General features: G+C 35.2%; 1 protein-coding gene across 2 annotated transcripts in view; it reads right to left on the bottom strand.

The window, feature by feature from the left end:
• Positions 1 to 602: 602 nt before the first annotated feature.
• Positions 603 to 21,154, bottom strand: part of creb3l3b (cAMP responsive element binding protein 3-like 3b) — a 36,383-nt gene continuing 15,831 nt past the window's right edge. Inside the window, exons 3-7 of one of the 2 annotated variants that reach the window (XM_073848992.1) lie at positions 19,331 to 19,613; positions 10,360 to 10,493; positions 7,473 to 7,583; positions 5,252 to 5,358; positions 603 to 675 (exon numbers count right to left, since the gene is read on the bottom strand). In XM_073848992.1, the coding sequence (XP_073705093.1) occupies positions 603 to 675; positions 5,252 to 5,358; positions 7,473 to 7,583; positions 10,360 to 10,493; positions 19,331 to 19,613 (708 nt within the window). Of the gene's footprint in view, positions 676 to 5,251; positions 5,359 to 7,472; positions 7,584 to 10,359; positions 10,497 to 19,330; positions 19,614 to 21,154 lie in introns of both variants that reach the window. The other variant, XM_073848991.1, reaches the window with a different exon arrangement.

Consider the following 21,154-nt stretch of genomic DNA (forward strand, 5'->3'; position numbering starts at 1 on the left):
TAGTAATGTGCCTTGATAAGAACTTAATTTGGACAACTTTAAAGGTGACTTTCTCAATTTTTATTTATTTATTTGTTTGCACCCTCAGATTCCAGATTTTCAAATAGTTGTATCTCGGCCAAATACTGTCCTTACAAACCATACATCAATAGACAGCTTATTTATTCAGCTTTTAGATGATATATAAATCTCAAATATAAAAATGACTGGTTTTGTGCTCCAGGGTCACATATGCATCTAATTATATAATCTTGGCACAGTTCAAATACTAAAATAAATTGTTTTATAAAGGTAGGAGAAAGTGCTTCCTATATTTTTGTTGCATAACATCACAGGTATGTCAAATCAAATTGTATGATATTTTGAATCAGAAAATTATAGAAGCTCACCAGGATGTCAGAAAGGCTCAAGGAAGAAAAATGTACTTCATTTATTTTTAAGGAAATGTTACTACTTTCTTGTATGATAAGCAGTTTTCAGTACTTTGTTGGGCCACTTGATGTGCAATGTTAAATCCAGATCCTGAAGCGAAACCGGTTGAAAACCACTGATTTATAGCCCTGTCAGAGTGGAGCGGATCTGATATTGTTGTGAAGTGAGACTTACGTGTTGGTCTTCTCCAGCTGGAGGACTTTCCTCTGTAATTCCAGATTCTGAACGCTGCAGGCAGCCATCCTAGACCGGAGTATATTGGCCAATTACTCACAGTGATAAATCTGACCTACAAACACTCCCGCACACCCTCTGTCTGTCACAGCATGTTTGCGTACACACACAAACACCCCCTAAATAGTCTATGTGCTGCTGGTTGCATCAATAACATTAGAGGATAGTTCAATAATACTTGTTGTTGGTCCAGTTGTTCTTATGCACAGGAGATAAATGAGCCGTAACACTAGTTTATTTTGCACAAGGACAAACAAATGTTTAAAAGCTTTGCTGTATTCAGATGTATCTCACCAAAACAATAATGCCTAGGTTTACCCCAATATCAATATAAATAAAAGCAAGAATATATACTAATTAAAGGGTCCTAAAGTCCTATTATGCTCTTTTACAAAGTCTTTATTTTGTTTTAGGGGTGCACTAGAACATGCTCTCATAATTGGTGGTTCGAAAAATCGCATTATTTTACATCCCCCCATCTATGCCGTTCAGTAGGGCTGTGCAATTAATCGAAATTCAGTTTCGATTTCTGCTTCAAGCGATTATGAAAATTCAGTAATCAAGATGAAACGATTATCGTGCCCTACTCCACCCATTCTAAACGGTCAAATACAGAGGGGAAAATAAGTATTTGACACATCAGCATTTCTAAGTAGGCTATTGACACAAAATTTCCACCAGATGTAGCCATCAAGACAAATATTGAATTCATACAAAGAAATCAGAACATTTAAGTATACAAGTTGAGTCATAATAAATCAAGTGAATGGACACAGGGAATAAGTATTGAACACACTTTCTTTAATACTTTGTAGAAAAGCCTTGGTGATTACAGCTTCTAGACGCCTCTTGTATGGAGAGACCAGTCGTCTGCATTGCTCAGGAGTGATTCTGGCCCATTCTTCCACACAAACAATCTTAAACATCTTGAAGGTTCCTTGGGCCTCTTTTATGAACTTTGATCTTCAGTTCTCTCCATAGATTTTTGGTCAGGTGATTGACTGGGCCATTCAAGCAACTTGATTTTCTTTCTTTGAAACCACTTCATTGTTTCCTTGGCCTTGTGTTTGGGATCATTGTCTTGCTGAAATGTCCATCCTCTTTTCATTTTCAGCTTTCTGGTAGATGGCAGCAGATTTTTATCCAGAATGTCCCGGTACATTTCTCCATCCATCCGGCCTTCAATAATATGAAGTCTGCCAGTACCCCTTGCTGAAAAGCAGCCCCAAACCATGATGCTTCCACCCCCAAACTTAACTGTTGATATGGTGTTCTCGGGGTGGTGGGCAGTGCTATTTCTTCTCCAAACATGGTGTGTAGAATGACTGCCAAAAAGTTCAATTTTGCTTTCATCTGACCATACTATAGTCTCCCAATAATCCACAGGTTTCTCCAAATGCTGTTTCGCAAACTTTAACCGAGCCTCAACGTGCATTTTGTTCAGCAATGGAGTCTTGCGTGGTGAGCGTGATTGCTTATAGTTTTCTTTGAAACAACAGTACCTGCTGATGCAAGGTCTTCCTGAAATTCTGCCTGAGTGGTTCTTGGCTCTTGGAGAACTCTCCTGATTATTCTTTGGACTCCTCGGACAGGGATCTTACGTGGAGCACCTGATCGTGGCCGGTTTATGGTGAACTGATGATCTTTCCATTTCCGGATAATGGCTCCCACAGTGCTCACAGGAACATTCAGCTTTCTGGAAATTCACCTATAACCATTCCCATCAAAATGCTTTTCAACGATAAGATTACAAAAATCTTGAGAGAGTTCTTTGCTTTTACCCATCATGAAGTCTTTCCTGTGTGCCTTCTGGGTAATGAGAAGCCTTTATAGGCCATCAATTAGGACTAAAGCAGCTGATATCAATTAGTACTGATAGGGGGTAGAGTTTCTCTCTCAATACTGACAGATTTCAGGTGGTCTCCTGGCTTTCTATGCCATTTTACACCTTGTTATCTTCATGTGTTCAATACTTATTCCCTGTGTCATTTCACTTTATTATGACTCAACTTGTATACAATGTTCTGATTTCTTTGTATGAATTCAATATTTGGCTTGATGGCTACATCTGGTGGAAATTTTGTGTCAATAGCCCACTTAGAAATCCCCTTACTGATAAAAATGCTGATGTGTCAAATACTTATTTTCCCCGCTGTACATGCTAAAGTATTTCAAAATGAGGCGCTTGGTGATTATTCATGTAAACCCTTGTCAGTTATGTCTCAAATGATCATAAACGGTTGAGAATAAAAATCTGTGTGTAACAGTATTTTGGATCTGTGTGGCATTTAAAGCAGCAACAAATAATATTCCTTCTGCCGTCTCTGTGCTTAATATTAATAAAACGTAAAAATACAAAGAGAAAAATCACTCACTGCTCTTGAATGAAGGACTTTTGTAGTTTCAATAAGAAACAAAGCACGTTTCACTATTACAGTTACAGCTGTTTTATTTTACATTCAAATAATTACATTCAATTTCTGTAGTATTGTTAGACTGATTTACACTTGCATAAAAGTATACAGTATATATTTTTTAACTGTTTTTTTCTTTTTCTTTTTTTCTGCTGTGTTGCTAGCTTTAAATTAATCACTAATATTTGGACCCAGTCATAATCGTGTTAAATAATCGTGTTTACAGTATTGACCAAAATAATCAGGATTATGATTTTTGCCAAAATAATCGGGATTATGATTTTTGCCAAAATCGAGCAGCGCTATCATTCAGTCTATGCCATTCTAAAGCTTGGAAGTGTCAGGATTATTTTCAATGTAACTCTGATTGCATTCGGCTGAAAAAGGAAGTTATATACACCTAGGATGCATGGAGGGTGAGTAAATAATACACTACAGTTGTGTTGGTCCTATCATCAGCCTGCGAGATCACCGATACATGATATTATCATTATTGTGCTCATTTATTTAATTATTTATATGCCCGAAGGCATGTGCTGCTATCTACACTGTATGACGAATAAATCTCTTACCACACACTGTACACATCTACAGCCCAGCTCTGACTGATGATCGTCACTCTAGTCAATGCTTGTGTTTACATCAGCCACAGCTCCGCATGTGTTTCGACCCTCTATATTGCACACGTCAATGGCGCGACTCCAGCACGGCTACCAGAGCAGTTTGCGGCCACTTTAGTCAATGCTCGCGTTTAAACGAGCCACTCTGTGACTCGCTGGAGCATCCCAAAAGCACCTGTCCATGCAACACCTCTAAAGTTAGGCGAATCCCGCACCTTGTCCCTCCCTCCCCACTTGGATTCACGTTGTGACATCATAGCATCCAGAAAACAATGCTGTAGTCCAAATGAGCCATTCATTGTAGCTCATAAAAAGGGATTTTTAAAAAACGAAATATCTTCCTTTGGAGTGGACTTTGAGATTTGTAACTTTGTAGATGATTTTTATGCCCAGAGATACACACCACTCACTGAAAAAGCATAATATGACCCCTTTAAGCAAAGCTCAAACTGATTTTGTGCTCATTAATGCTGAAAATCTCTTGTTATTATGTGGAATCATCAAGCCACAGGATTGAATAAATGAAAGTGAATGAAAATGATGCACATAAACATTAAAATTTAATTAAAAACAGAAGGTGAATCTCATCTGCGTCCTAACTCTGTAGCTTTAAATGTTCTGTTGACTTTCTGTTGGTGTTCTGATTAGCAAAATGATTATTTTGCAATTTACAAATGACCGTTTGCAAATGACAGATAAATGACAACAAAAAAGCTTTTAAAACTTTTTAGTTTTTTATATAAAACACTTTTCAAAAAACTAATTTTCTCTGAGGTCAGTACAATCTCACAGGTGTCTGTTAGCATCAGACGGTAAAGCTCACACCACTGATTTGTGAGCATGTGAATAAAAAACAGCAAGATGGCTGTGCTACTTTTAGCGACTGCAGCGCTGGCTGTGAAATGAGTTTGTCCTTTGGACAGATAAACCCACGGGCACTTCCTTGAAGGGCAATTTCATGCCCGAAATTTGTGCAGCAGTGTGTTCTAAATAATTTCTCCAGCCTCTTGGAGGATATTCGATTCCTTTGATCCTAAGTTAAGATAAGTTCGAGCCTGGATTTTTAATGACTTTCGACCTCAATTTCAACTTTACTGCAAGTTTACTTAGTAATGAGTTTTTCTTTGATGTCACATTCATTCATTCAGTGAGGAGGTGTTTACTTGTACCACAAACAGGACATCTGAGGTGAATGCTTTCATTGTAAGCCAGTCAGGTAATACCGTACAGCGCTTCACAATATAAACTGCCATTCAAAGGGACCGTTTTTTTTTTCAGTTTTTAAAAGCTCTTCTGCTCACTAAGGCTGAATTTATTTGATCAGAAATTGTGAAATAATATTAGAATTTAAAATAACTGCTTTCTATTTGAATATATGTTAAGATGTATTTTATTCCTGTGATTCAAGGCTGAATTTACAACATCATTACTCTCTTCAGTGTCTTCAAAGTTGAAAACAGTTGTACTGCTCCATATTTTTTGGAAACCATAACACATATTTTGATAAATAGAAAGTTCAGAATAGCAGAAATAGAAATCTTTTTTAATCACCTCCCCTCCAGTCCATCTATATATTCCTTCTTTTTCTTGCGGCTCTCCTGCGCCGACTGCTTGTTGCGGATTTTCCTCCGAATCTTCTTCAAAATCTTTTCTTCGTACTAAGAAAATCATGAGAGAGCATGCCAGACAAAACATTAAGATGAAATCATCTTGAAACAAGATGGCTACATTTCAGCAATTTATTTTGATATGCATTTTATTAGGTCTGAAGCCACGGGCTGCATGTGAGTCAAATCAAATCAGCTTAATCCTGCCATTATCCATTATCCTCACACACAGAGGGACAAATCTCTGCGGCTGAGAGAAAGGTGTTATTTGGATGAGAGTTGCCTTTCATCACTGCCTTCATTCATCTCGGCCTCTTTAAAAGCCTCTTTTCTTCCTCCTGAAGTCTGATCAGGCTTCCAGCAGTAAATATAGAGATGTGGCGCAATGCCACGTGTAGAACATGAAAAGGTTGTTACTGTGATGATATTACAAGTGGTCTTGTGATGTTATGATGTTACAAACACAGGTGTGTGGGATGTGTACTGTAATGCGAAATATATATGTGACCCTGGACCACAAAACCAGTCATAAGTAGCACGGGTCTATTTGTAGCAACAGCCAACAATACATTGTATGGGTCAAAATGAGCAATTTTTCTTTTATGTCAAAAATCATTTGGGTATTAAGTAAAGATCATGTTCCATGAAGATATTTTGTAGTATCAAAACTTGCTTAGAATGCTTTTTTTGCATTATTTAGTATTTTTGCATTATTGCTTATGACTGGTTTTGTGGTCCAGGCTCACATAAAATATAATATAACATATAATGCAAAATATAAGAGAGTAAGGTCAGTCTTTAAAATAAAAAATACCAAATGGCGTCATTGCATCAGAAACATCACAGTAATCCACAAGCAAAAAGACTGTCCTCTTTTGTTCTCTCACATCAAAGTCAAAAGTTTACATACAAAAGTGTACACCTTGCAGAATCTGCAAAATGTTAATCGTTTTACCAGAATAAGAGGGATCATACAAAATGCATGTTATTTTGTATTTAGTACTGACCTGAATAATATATTTTACATAAAAGACGACCAAATATAGTCCACAAGAAAAAAAATATATAGTTAAATTTTGAAAATGACCCTCTTGATAATTTTACATACACTTGTTTCCTAATACTGTGTTGTTACCTGAATAATCCACTTTTTTTTTTTTTAGTGATAGTTGTTCATGAGTTCCTTGTTTGTCCTAAACAGTAAAACTGCCTGCTGTTCTTTGAAGTAATCCTTCAGATCTCACAAATTCTTTGTTTTTTCAGAGGGTTCAAATACTCACTGATGCTTCTGAAGGAAACAAAATGCATTAAGAGCAGGGAACTGAAAACTTTTGAACAGAACGAGATTGTATAACTTTTTCTTATTTTACTATTTTTATATATATATATACTGCCATTCAGAAGCTAGAGAAGATACTTACATGTTTCCCAGAAGATAAAATAATTTAAATTTACCCTGAAGTACAAATTCTTAATACACAAATGGTTCAAATACACAAAAATGCTGAAAAACCAAAGAATTTGTGGGACCTAAAGGATTTTTCTGAAGAACAGCGGGCAACTATTCAACTATTATTTTCTCTTGTGGGCTATATGTAAGTGTCTTTTATTTGAAATATCTTATTCAGGTCAGTACTAAATAAAAATAACATGCATTTTGTGTGATCCCCCTTATTTTGTTAAAATAATTGACATTTTGCATATTCTGCAGTGTGTATGTAAACTATTGACTTCAGCTGTATTTGTATCGAATTCTGGACTGTTTTCACTGTAAACAGTGCATGATCTGTGCATATTCTCTCCTGATTCAGAGTCAACTTTTTGACTAGAAAAAAAAATCTTAATGATGGATTTGTTTTTACAAACATTTCAACAAAGATTTTAATTGATGGACCGAATTGGTGTGGATTACTTGTAGATTATTGTGATGTTTTTATCAGCAGTTTGGACTTCCATTCTCTGCAGAGGATCCGATTTGAGCAAGTGACGTACTGTAATGCTAAAAACAAACTCAAACATTTTTTAGGAAATTCTGAACTATTATTTTAAATCTAATAGCAAATATGGCCAAGTGAACAGACTTTTCTTAAAAGGGACAAGAAGTCGAGGTTTGGCTGGTTAGCTCGTTATGGCAGAGTTTCGTATAGAGAGTGTGTTCAACATACCTTGTTAAGTGGCAGTTGGTTGGGAAGACTGACTCCTTCCTTGGCTAGAAGTTTCTTCTCATCTTCATTGAGAATTAGTTCTTGCTGCGACTGCTGGGCGGAGAGTTTCGACTAGACATAGAAACACATTTTGTTTTATGTTCTTTCAAATTTGTATCGCATGCATCATAATTATTTATTTTTCGAGCAGCCATGGAAATAACTACTTAAGACGAAGACGGCAAAGTGCCACACAAGGACACACTATTTAGTCTCAAGTATAAGTGCTTTGCATTACATAATGACAACAAATCCTTTGAGACTCAGGAATTCAGGAAAGTCCTGCACAAATACATCTGCTCACTTGTTGGTGTTTCTCCAGCGCACATCACAACACATAAATCAATGACTCGATGCAGAAACAAGCCAAACAACGAAACAGCATCTGTGGAGGTATTAAAGTGCTGTGAAATGCACTAAAAGCTCTCTATTGTGTTCTTTGTTGCCTGGGAATGTTTACAGGTCAAAGTCATTACTAGTGCGCTACAGGAAGAGCTGCTCGAAAACATTGCTCACTTCATTCTGAACATGCTTTTTGCTGTTCAAAAAGCGCTATTGAACTGCCTCGTAGTTTATCATCTACACAGGGAGTGTTTTTGAAGAATGCATTCTTACATAATGTAGTCTTGAACTATTATTTCATTGGTGGTCTGTACATATACTAAAAGTTCAACTAGTAATCAATTCCATTCTGTTTTTTTTTAAATATATATATATATTTTTAGCAGCAATGCATTAATCAGCACACTGACAACATGCACAGTTCGCATGCTTTCAGATTTGCTCGTGTCGAGTTTCTGTGAATTTTGTCTTTGGCCATTAGGGTGCATTTTCAATGTCCTAACCTTGAGTTTTTAAGCTAAAAGCTTTTTTAAATGCTCTCAGGACACCTGCATTCTGTTGCACTCCACTGCACATTGCACATGTTGTAGCTGTAACTGAACACGTCTTATGTAAATGCATGCCAGGTCACCCTGAGCCAGTCAAATTACATTGGGCTTTGTTAAGATTGATTAGTCAGCTGGTCATAAGGATTAGTTCACTTATAGAACAAAAATGTACAGATCATTTACTCACCCCCTTGTCATCCAAGATTTTTAGTCAGAAAGAAATAGTTTTTTTGAGGAAAACATTTCAGGAATTTTCTCTATGTAGTGGTCTTCTTTGGTGCCAATAAGTTTGAACTTCCAAAATGCAGTTTAAATGCAGCTTCAAAAGGCTTTAAATGATCCCAGCCAAGGAATAAGAGTCTTATCTAGAGAAACAACTGGCGGTTTTCTTAAAAATGTACAATTTATACACTTTTTAACCTCAAATGCTTGTCTAGCTCTAGCTCTGCAATGTGCATATGTACTCTGTGTACTCCGGTTCATGACAGTTAGGGTATGTTGAAAAACTCCCATCTCATTTTCTTCTCCAACTTCAGAATCGTCCTATATGTGACCCTGGACCACAAAACCAGTCTTAAGTCGCTGGGGTATATTTATAGCAATAGCCAAAAATACATTGTATGGGTCAAAATGATTGATTTTTCTTTTATGCCAAAAATCATTAGGATATTAAGTAAAGATCACGATGCATGAAGATTTTTTGTAAAATTCCTACTATGAAAATATCAAAATGTAATTTTTGATTAGTAATATGCATTGTTAAGAACTTAATTTGGACAACTTTAAAGGTGATTTTCTCAGTATTTTGATTTTTTTGCACCCTCAGATTCCAGATTTTCAAATAGATGTATCTCGGCTAAATATTGTCCTATCCTAACAAACCATATACCAATAGAAAGTTTATTTATTGAGCTTTCATATGATGTATACATCTCAGTTTTGTAGAATTTAACCTTATGACTGGCTTTGTGGTCCAGGGTCACATATATCGCTGTTTCACCTTTTTTTGTAAAGGGCGTTTGATCTTCTTTGTTCGTTCATTTTGTAAACACTGGGTCAGTACTTCTGCAGTGATATAGGGTGATTTTGACGTTGGAGGAGAAAATGAGATGAGAGTTTATCGACATACCCTAACTGTATTGAACTGGAGTGCACATGTGCATTGCAGAGCTAGACAAGTTCAAACTCACGGGCACCATAGACATACAATACATGGAGAAATTAGTGAAAATTAGTGATTTATTTGTTTTATTTTATTTTTTTGATAAAAATACTGTAAAACGTTAATATTGTGAATAATTATTACATTTTCAAATAACAGTTTTCTACTGTATTGTAAAATGTAATTTATTCCTGTGATGCAAAGCTAAATTTTTACGGCATTACTCCAGTCTTCAGTGTCACATGATCCTTCAGAAATCATTCTAATGTACTGAGTTGCTGCTCAAGAAACATTTCTTATTATTAGCAATGTTGGAAACTGCTGGAAATGCCTTATAGAAGAATGCATGCAAAGCTGCTCTTTTTTAACCCAAATCAAAATTGGGTACACTGTAAAATACTTTTACTTTTGTCTTTCGGCATAAAAATGTGATTTTAATTTGATGTGTTTCGTACTGTTTCTTTGCCAATTCTGAGTAAATATGGTTAGTTCTACACCAGATTTTATTTTCAGTATATGTACAACCTAACATTGTCTCTCACTAGTTTTTAGAAGAGAGCTGTATGTTTTTCTCTTTCTATGTACAGTATTTCTTCCGGAGTTCCTCCACATCTCCTGTTTTCCGGAATGAAATCTGACATCTCCGCTGCTCTCTCACTCTGTCTCTCCTCTAGCCGGTTGTCATTATCATCCGTGTAGATGTCACACTAGCTGTATGTTTCACACTGAATGTCACAACTGAACAGTTGAGTCACATACACTGCATGATGCCTGTTTGTGTTCTCTCAGTACTCACAGATTCTCCGATGTTGGAGAGCAGCAGGTCTTTTACGGAGAGCTGGTAAACAGTGGCTGGTTGAGTTCTCGGCAATCCTGCTGACGTGCACTGAGCGTCTGTCAGAGCGTCAGAGAACAGGCAGGCCTCCCAATCTGCTGCGCACACAACACACACACAGAAGGCATTTACAACACACTGTCTGAAAACCAACAGACAACAAAGATCTGAATGGTTGTTATAACACTGCTGTGTGGTAGATAGCTTTCTAGGGTGATTTCTAGGGTGTTGCAAGGGTTTTTTAGCACATTTATGGAGTGTTTTCACAATGTGTCATCAATCGGCCATAGTGCTACTGAAGCGAAGGGGACTTACATATTTACATGATGATTGATTACTGCTGAAAATGCTCCAATATTGTCATGTTTTGAGCTGTACTAATCATTCTGACCACAAAAAACATTTGGGGTACTATAGAGCAAACTGAACCATGAATTCCAGGGCAAGAATCTTGACAATATTCATGTTAATTCTAATCATTTCCAATCAGCTAGTGCACTTGAGTTTAAGTGACAGCGTGGAAAAACTATGTTCCACTTTATTACACCATGTTATAGCGTGAAATGAACATGAATGAACATCAGAAAGCGTGTTGGAAACGCAATTTACCGAAGTGTTTCAGCCAAAGCGACGTCAATAAAACAGCTTGGAAACAGTTGAGGATTTGCACTTGCATCACAATTTGGTCAGTTATCCGGGTGCACGGCTATATTGGTGATACTCGGTTGTAAACAACAGCATGGATTGCAAAAGGGATGCACCGAATGTTCAGCAACCGAAATTAATAATAATTAATAATAAGCGAAAAGGCCAAATAAATTATGCCGATGCCGTGATGCGATCAAATAGAGGTGCGAACTAATGCAGCAAACATGTCGCAGTGTGGAAGCATTTAAAACTGCCAGAGAAAGACGCAAAAATCATTACAAGCATCGACAGCGAGAGACTGTTTAGTATTGCATCGCATGTCTTTCATAAGAAGAGAAAGGGGTGGTTGTTGCTGTTTACTGTATGATGACTGAAATCGTGAAATGGCCTTAAACCATTAGTAAATAAACTACAGAACGCTATGTTGTCTAATACACGCACCAATAGTATGTATTCTGACAGCTCTGCATGAGCTCCTTAACCAGGGTTCAAAGTCCAAAGCGCAAGGAAAATCTGAGCTGAAACAGCATTAATGAGAATCATTCATAAATCTGCTGCTGTCAGCAAAACATAGTACTGAGGTTTTTCCACCAAAATAAAAGTCAACATTCATGAATGTTAGTATTGTAATTTTACCATTGTTCTGTAAAATAAAATAAAAAAGTAAAATAAAATAATCATTACAACAGCTCTATTAATACATTTATTATAACATTCTCCTTTGCTCAGCAAGGCTGCATTTATTTGTACATTTAAAAAGGCCTGATTCATGAAGGGGGTCTTAAAAATTGCCAAAGAATATTATTTTGCTAACTTATTAATTTTAAGTTAAATTGTGCTTTGTTGGTAGGCTATAATGTGTACTAAAATGTTAAAAATGTTCAGTGTTAAGTAAATATTTTTAAATTGTTGTTTTGTAATTTATTTTTTGAAAAGCAAGACCAAACTGTAAAAAGCACATTTTGCCTATTTAATTTATGCAACGGTGAAAAAAATTGGCAAAATACATGGGGGAAAAGACGAAAAACCATGTTCGGTAATCGGCCTTCGGCCCAGTGTTTAATTTTGTTCGGCTTCAGCCAAGAATTTTTATTTCGGTGCATCCCTAGATTGCAAGGTTAATGTACTACTGAATACAATGTTCTGCTAATTTATGCTGTCTAAACCACTGAAAAACCATGTGGAAGCTGCTAAATCATATAGAGAATGACGTAGTAGGCAGGACAGGGCACAATATTTTGACAAACTTAAAAAGATAATATTACTTTAATAATTAATTAAAAGTTAATAGATGGTAAAGATACATAGAAGCAGATTTAAAGAAGATAGTAGCCTAATATTTCACCTACCTGACTGGAAATGATAAGCAGAAACACGAAAGTTGTCAAGATACTTGCCCTGGAAATCCTGGTTCAGTTTGGCTGACTTTTGTTCCTCAGACAGTTTTTTGCACTCTATTCTTTTATTAGTTTTAACTTTTGGCAGTCTATATTACTCCAAATGTTTTTCCTGGTCCAACCAATTAGTACAGCCCAAAACATGATAATAATTGACCATTTTCAGCAGCAATAACTAGCAAAAAATGCGTGTTTTGCTCGGTTCAGTGTCATTGTTTACGTTGAGTGCCGTCAATTTGGCAGATTGATGATGTGTCGTGAAAACATTCTATTACCTTAGGAAAGTGTTCACATTTGATTAGTTAGCTATAAAAAACACCAGAGGGAGCTTATTTACTGTTCATTATAAATGTATATTTGAATAAATCTAGTCTATAAATCTAATCTATAAAGTTTTTACTCAAACTTCCTTGTACAATTGATTTATTACAGTATATCTTTATATTATAAATTCTATTTTATATAGTAATAATATTCACCTATTAAGGCTTCCTGTATAGTTTAAAACATTAGTTGGGAAAAAATTATTATTGCAAGTATCTGTATCTATTCCTAGTTGATATTTGGTTGATAGTGTATTTTGAGTGGTTTCTTACTATTAGCATAATATTTCACCTACCTGACCGGAAAATGATAACAACAAACACAAATGTTGTCCACATTTTTACCCTGGAAATCCTGGTTCAGTCTGGCAAACCACAAATGCTTTTAGGTCCTCAGACAGTTTTTTGCACTCTTTTCCTTTATTTGTTTTAACTTTTGGCAGTCTAAAGTACTCCAAATGTTTTTCCCAGTTTGACCAATTAGTACAGCCCAAAACATGAATCAGCAAAATATGCAAGTTTCTCCGTTCAGTGGCATTGTTACTTAATGTTGCATTTTTGCATTTACCAAGTTATCCAGTATATCAATATCGGTATTGGCTGAGAAATTCAGTATTTGTTCATTCCTAGTTAATATTTGGTTAATAGTGTGTTTTGAGTGATGGCTTACTTGAAATATGATTGTACAACAGAGTGACATTTGAAAATCACATTTGAATGCTAAAGATTGAACAGTGTGACATTTGCATCTTTTCTGATTGAATCTGAAATATGTTACGGGTTTTAAAATCACTTTTTCATATTTCACAATTACTCAATAACTGGGAGATCCGGCAACCTCGGGACCTGCATTAGTGGAAGAGGACCTCCACCGCGGTGAAGCGGTAAGTAAAACGTGGGTTATTACAGTCTGCTTCCTCTGGAAGATCACAGACTTCTCCTGTCTGCTTCAGAATTATACGTGTATTTATTTTGAGTCTGTTCAGGTAGGAGATTCATCACTACATTTACTGAGGCTTTGAACTCTGAAAGCTTTGAAAGTCTATTGTGTGTTCTGATGGTTTTGCAGAACCTAAAGGTTTTTTATGATTGAAAGAATAAATGGAAATTTAACCAATCCCCACATTATTTGCGATAGCTAGCAATTTTGCCCTATTTCGGCAGTTTTGCAGGAAGTTGATATTAGCTAATCAAGATCTGTGAATCACCGGCTAACCGAGATCAACACAATGTTCATATGTTTACCTGTCCTGTGGCTGCATTACAGAAAATTACATTGTAAAGTGAGCATCAGTATGGCTTACAGAGATAAGTGCACTTAAACCATATGTACCTGAACAGAAAAACAAATTGTTATGTTTTCTTACCAAGTTGGGTTGATTTCTTACTGTATAGTCGCCTTAATTGTACACAACCGGTCAAAAGTTTGTGAACGGTAAGATTTTTTATGTTTTTAAAGAAGTATCTTCTGCTCACCAAGCCTGCATTTATTTGATCCAAAGTACAGCAAAAACTGTTAAATTTAAAAATATTTTTACTATTTAAAATAACTGTTTTCTATTCGAATATATTTTAAAATTTATTTTATTTCTGTGATTTCTAAGCTGAATTTTTAGCATCGTTATTCCAGTCACATAATCTTTCAGAAATCATTTGCTGATTTGCTACTCAAAAACATTTATTATTATTATTATTATTATTATTATTATTATTATTATTATTATTATTATTATTATTATTATTATTATTATGTTGAAAACAGCTGAGTAGATTTTTTCTTCAGGTTTCTTTGAAGAATAGAAAGTTCAGAAGAACAGCATTTATCTGAATTAAAAATCTTTCGTAACATTATAATTGTCTTTATCATCACTATTGATCAATTTAAGGGCATCCTTGCTAAATAAAAGTATTATTTTTTTACATTTCTTTCCCAAAATGTTTTTTTTTTTTTTTTTTTTCAGAGAGATATAATAATAAAAGTAAGAAATGTTTCTTGAACAGCAAATCAGCATATTAGAATGATTTCTATAGGATCATGTGACATTGAAGACTGGAGTAATGATGCTGAAAATTTAGCTTTGATCACAGGAATAAATTACATTTTAAAGCATATTCAAATAAAAAAGCTGTTATTTTAAATACACTGTAAAACTTTACTGTAAATTTACAGGCAATTTCTAACAGTATTGTACTGTATTTTTATATAGCAGTATCAGACTGTATATTTAACAGAAAGGCTGTAAATGTACAGTATTTTTCTGTTTTCAACAGGCAAAATTCGTAATACAGTATCAGGCTGTAAATGTTGCATTATGGGATTGATTCGCGCTCATTTTCTTTTAAAATGTGAGCAGAGCCAGTGCAGTGCCACTGAAGCAGTTAATTTGTTAGTTGGATATTCATACGAACAAAATAGGAACAACGTTACATACTGTGTGAAAACCGGACATGCTAGTCGTTTAAGTTAGTTTTAAAGTTTATAGTTTTAAAGGTTTAAAATGTGTCGTTTAATCTGCCTGTGAATTTACGGGCGCAGCTAAAAATTAGAGGATAATGCAGCAAAAAGACGGGGAGAATACATTTTGTCTATGACGAAGAAGAAATGAAGTTGGTCGCAGATGAATGTTTGCCTGAGCATCGACACGGTAAGACACTGCTGTTTTATTCGATTGCATTCTTCTGAACTGTTTGCACGAGTGGAATTGTTTTTGGATCGGTGTTTTAATCATGTCGTTTTCGACGATTAGACACCTACGTTACATCAAAATTATAATGGCCGAAATAAGCGTTGTGATTTACGTAGTTTAGCCTGTAACGTTACACATAATGTGACGTGGTATACATTCCTCTTTGGTCAGCTCGTTGTGAATTAGCCTGTACACGTAGGATAAACCTCGGGTAAACAGTTCAGTTTGTAGTCAACTGACGTTATTCAGCAATTAACTTTGATATATCATTTAAAATGTAAACATTTATCATGCCATTTGCACGACCTGTGTTTGATTTTCGATTCATTTTTTATTTCAGGCTGAGTAATCTGATGAAGATCAACGGAGCGCTAAGGTAAGTTTATCATAAATACCCTTACAGTTATAATTAACTTGTTCATAAAAATAATGTGGTGTCAGTTCTGTGATAGTGCATTTGAATCGGTCTTATCATACTGTCAGCACATGGAAATGCATAGTCATGTTCCTAATGCTAATTTTAAATGTGGTAACTTATTCCTGTTTGCCCCAGAAGATTCAAAAAGTTAGCAGCTTTTAAGGCTCATATGTTGAGGGATCACAAAAAGAGGGACACACAGACGTCTGCTGAGCAATTAATAGGTAATGCGTACACTTTAGTCTGTGACATTGGTGTCTGTCAGGAAAGATGTAGTGATTTGAGAAACTTCATTTTACACCTGAAGTCTCATATCAAAGGCCATTTAAGTGAAATAAAAGCTTTTCTTTTGCATCAACACAGACCTCACATATATCCAGGTATCACCGCAACTCCTCAGCAGATAGGCTTCATCATAATATACTACATTTGAACTTTTTAGTGCAGAGACCACATGGTGAGGAATGCAATGTGGCTGAAGACTCAAATGCACTGTGTGATTTATGTATTGTGGTGATGGTGAAGAGCAGTTGCATATTGCACTATTGGCAGATAATGCAAACAAATCACTCTTTTGAAGAATATGGCTCTGTTTTATCTCAAATTGCAGGTAAAGCACATTCTCCCATCATCTGTAATTCAGTCGGTAATTCAGGGGCAGCAGGACAACCATGATATTAGCCAGTCTCATTTGCTACACAGGGTAAGTGAAAAATTAAGTACACTTGGAATTTCTGAAAATGATGTATATTGTTTTGTTTATATGTTTTATTATTTAGTAATGTCCTTTAGAACATTTTAAAATACATATGTTTTTCAGGACATTAAATATAAAAAATTACACCGAAACCATTTTAATGTTTCAGATTTCAATTTTGAACAAAGTTTTTTTTTTTTTTTTATAGAATGTTGATCTTCCCCAGTTAACAATTGTTGACACCTAATAATACAGTTCAGTTGCACTATTACTACTATTATTTATTTGTAATATTTATTTGTTTTTCAAAATAACTGTGTAAAATAACAATGCAGGTATGCAAAAAAATTAGAATATCAAGGGAAAGTCTATTTATTTCAATAATTTGTCTCAAAAAGTGAAATTTGTATGTTATATTAGTTCACTACACATAAGGTGAAATATTTCAAACCTTTATTTGTTTCGATTTTAATGATTATGGACTAAAGACAAAAAAAACAAATCCAAACAAAACCCATAGATTTTCAATGGGGTTTAAGTCAGGCCAATCAAGTACAGTTATTCCATGGCTATTAAACCAGGTACTGGTAGTTTTGGCTTTGTGGGCAGGTGCCAAATCCTGCTGGAAATTAAAATCATCTCCAAAAAGCTTGATTATGCGTCAAGCCACTCCTGAACCAAAAACAATGTCAGAAGCATCTGTGCTGGGCTAAGGAGAAAAAGTACTGATCTGTTGCCCAGTGGTCCCAAGTCCTGTTTTCAGATGAAAGCAAATTTTGCATTTGATTTGGAAATCAGGGTCCCAGAGTCCGGAGGAAGACTGGAGAGGCACAAAAGTCAGTGATGGTTTGGGGAGCATGTCATCTGCTGCTGTGGGTCCATTGTCTTTTATCAAGTCCATAGTCAACGCAGCTGTCTACCAGGAAATTTTAGAGCACTTCATGCTTTTTGGAGATGATTTTATTTTCCAGCAGGATTTGGCACCTGCCAACAAAGCCAAAACTACCAGTACCTGGTTTAATAGTCATGGAATAACTGTACTTGATTGGCCTGACTTAAACCCCATTGAAAATCTATGGGGTATTGTCAAAAGGAAGATGAGGGAACAGAGACCCCGAAATGCAGACAAGCTGAAGGCTAAAATCAAAGCAACTTGGGCTACCATAACACCTCAACTGTGTCAAAGACTTATCGCCTCCATGCCACGCACCTTGAACAAATAAAGGCTTGAAATATTTCACTTTGTGTGTAGTGAACTAATATAACATACAAGTTTCACTTTTTGAAACAAATTATTGAAATGAATGGACTTTCCCTCGATATTCTCATTTTTTGGCACATACCTGTATTATGCATAACTTTCATTCACATTATTCAGCCTTGGTTAAGCAACTGGGAGTACACAGAAGTATGTGATTTATATTTATAGCAGAATATGGTTAGCGTAGACAAAATAGAAACTTTTGATTGATCCATGTTTTTTCAGTAAAGTGCAAAGACCGTAGCATAAAATTTTAATTTTGGTGTAACTATATAACTATATCCAAACAAATTCTTGAAAGACATCTCGTTAAGAGCGAGATATAAAAATAGGCATAAACACAATACTAATTTTTGTTTGTTTTCTGCCTTGTAGATGCTTTCTCGACATCAACCCAGAGCGTGGATCTAAAGCCAAGAAAGGGAAAGTTACTTCAAAGACGACTGGCCAAATTGTGCAAAAAAAGAACACTACTGTGAACCCACAGGTTTCCTCTCTTCTGAGAAAACTTACAGACTTTGAATGGAATTTTGTTTAGACACTTCCACTATCCACTGTAATTGGACTGAAAAGGGAAGTAAGGTTCCTGCATGGTTAATAATGCTGTTAACTGTTAATTGCAATACAGAAGCACAGCTGGCATTTCTACCAACATGTTTATATAATGCGTTTTTTCCTTCCTGACTTTATTTGTTTTTTTTTGCACAATTTTAAAATAATTAAAAACCTTTCCATTCATTGGAAGTTAATTTGTGGACAGTACTTGGTAATGTACTGTTAACTGTTAAGTGAGTTTATTTCATACAGCTGACATTACAGCCAACATGTTTATATAAGGACATTTTCTGGCCTTTGCTTTTGAGAAATAAACATGTTAAATTCTGAGACTTTTGTTTTCATTTGAGACAACTGATATGGAGAAAAAAAGTAAACATTTTTTCTTGTTTTAAGGTAACTTATATTCTGTGCAATAAATTCAATGCAATGTATAAGACAAATAACACATTACACAATATTGTAAAATTAAGTGGCATAACAGTACAGTTGTGGATCTGTAAAAAAACAGAATGTGGCTGGCAACCTAGCTGCCAGTGCTGTACTGTAAATTTACAGGGAAACATTTTACAGTATACACTGTAAACAAAAATTAAATTACAGCATGATACTGTATCTCGCAACTACAGTACAATACTGTAAATGTAGTTTACAGTTGTAGTTCTGTAAAAAAACAGAATGTGGCTGGCAACCCAGCTGCCAGTATTGTACTGTAAATTTACAGGGAAAAGTTTTACAGTGTAGTAAAAATATTTCACAGTGTTACTGCTTTTGCTGTATTTTGGATCAAATAAATGCAAGCTTGGTGAGCAAAAGAAAATTCTTTAAAAAACATTAAAAACCTTACTGTTCAAAAAAATTTAGTTTTTAGGTTTTTATTTCAGTTTAAGTTTAAAGTGGCAGTGTTTTTTTTATGGTAATTACTGTCTGAAGAGTGAAATCTCACCGAGATCGATGGAGATATCAGGCTCTGTGTTTGCAACAGGCATGTCCCGCTGCTGAGGATGCTGAGGAAGAAGATGAGGATACTGAGGGAGGAAGATGGAGTTGAAAAGCGGGCTGGCGGGCGGTGGTGGGCTGTCCAGGTGGTCGGATGGGGTGTCATCACTGATTCCGCTGTCAGAGGGAGAGGGGACCCAAAGAGGAGAGCGGGGCTGCGACACGCCATCTGACGCTTGCAACAGGGAGTCCAGGAAGTTATCAACAACACCTTCACCATGACACAGAATCTGTAGAAACACAAATAGAAAGCAATCACACAAACTGTAATGTGACTCATCTGTGTCATAGCAGAAACACGCATACACAAACGTGATGCACAAACATAGATGAGTCATTGTATGCATTGCCTTTTGTGTCTCGGAAGTATAATATCTTATATGTGACCCTGGACCACAAAACCAGTCATAAGGTTAAATTTTATAAAACTGAGATGTATACATCATATGAAAGCTCAATAAATATGCTTTCTATTGATATATGGTTTGTTTGGATAGGACAATATTTGGCCGAGATACATCTATTTGAAAATCTGGAATCTGAGGGTGCAAAAAAATCTAAATACTGAGAAAATCACCTTTAAAGTTGTCCAAATTGAGCTATTAACAATGCATATTACTAATCAAAAATTACATTTTGAAATGTTTGCAGTAGGAATTTTACAAAAAATCTTCATGGAACATGATCTTTACTTAATTTCCTAATGATTTTTGGCATAAAAGAAAAATCAATAATTTTGACCCATACAATGTATTTTTGGCTATTACTACAAATATACCCCAGCGACTTAAGACTGGTTTTGTGGTCCAGGGTCACATATTACATTTACTTTACATGGATTAAATTGCTTCAAAGAAATTTGTTTTATGTCTATAATATATATATATATATATATATATATATATATATATATATACACACTACCAAACGTTTTTTGAACCGTAAGATTTAAATAGTTTTTTTAAAGAATTCTCTTTTGCTCATGAAGCCTGCATCTATTTGATCCAAAGTACAGCAAAAGCAGTAATATTGTGAAATATTTTTTACTGTTAAAAATGACTGCTTTCTATTTGAAATTATTTTAAAATTTATTTATTCCAGTTATCAAAGCTGAATTTATCGCATCATTATTTCAGTCTGTCAGTATTTTGTCTCTGTTCTGTTCTGTTTTCCCAATGTTTTTCCCCTTCTGTTTCTAGTCCATATGGTTTAGTCCTTGTCTCCCCCTTTTGGTTTGAGTTTAGTTGGTTCAGTCTTGCCCATATTTGTATTTCCCCCTCGTCATCTCGTTATCTTGTTTGTAACCACGCCTTGTTTTCTGTGTATTTAAGTCTGTGTCTGATCACTCCCAGCTGTCCGTCGTTAATGTTACATGTGCTCATTTCTTGCTCCTGGTTTTTGTTTGTTTGTTTGTTATCATTTTCAGTGTTTTCATTTAATAAACTTATATATATATATATATATATATATATTCATTTACTCCGGTTCTCCACTCGTCAACTCGCCTGATTGTGACACAGTCTTTAGTCTAACATGATTCTTCAGGAATCATTATAATGTGCTGATTTGCTGTTCAAAAAATTTATTATTCTTAGCATAAATTAAAACAGTAAAAAAATCTTTTTTTTTAGGATTTTTCGATGAATAGGAAGATCCAAAAATCAGAGGATATAAATAAAAAGCTTTTGTAACATTATACACTATACCATTCAAAAGCTTGAAGTCAGTATAATTTCTTGGGGTAAGAAATTATGGAAATTAATACTTTTAT

This window comes from Garra rufa, chromosome 10 (assembly GCF_049309525.1).
Source record: "Garra rufa chromosome 10, GarRuf1.0, whole genome shotgun sequence".
NCBI lineage: Eukaryota > Metazoa > Chordata > Actinopteri > Cypriniformes > Cyprinidae > Garra > Garra rufa.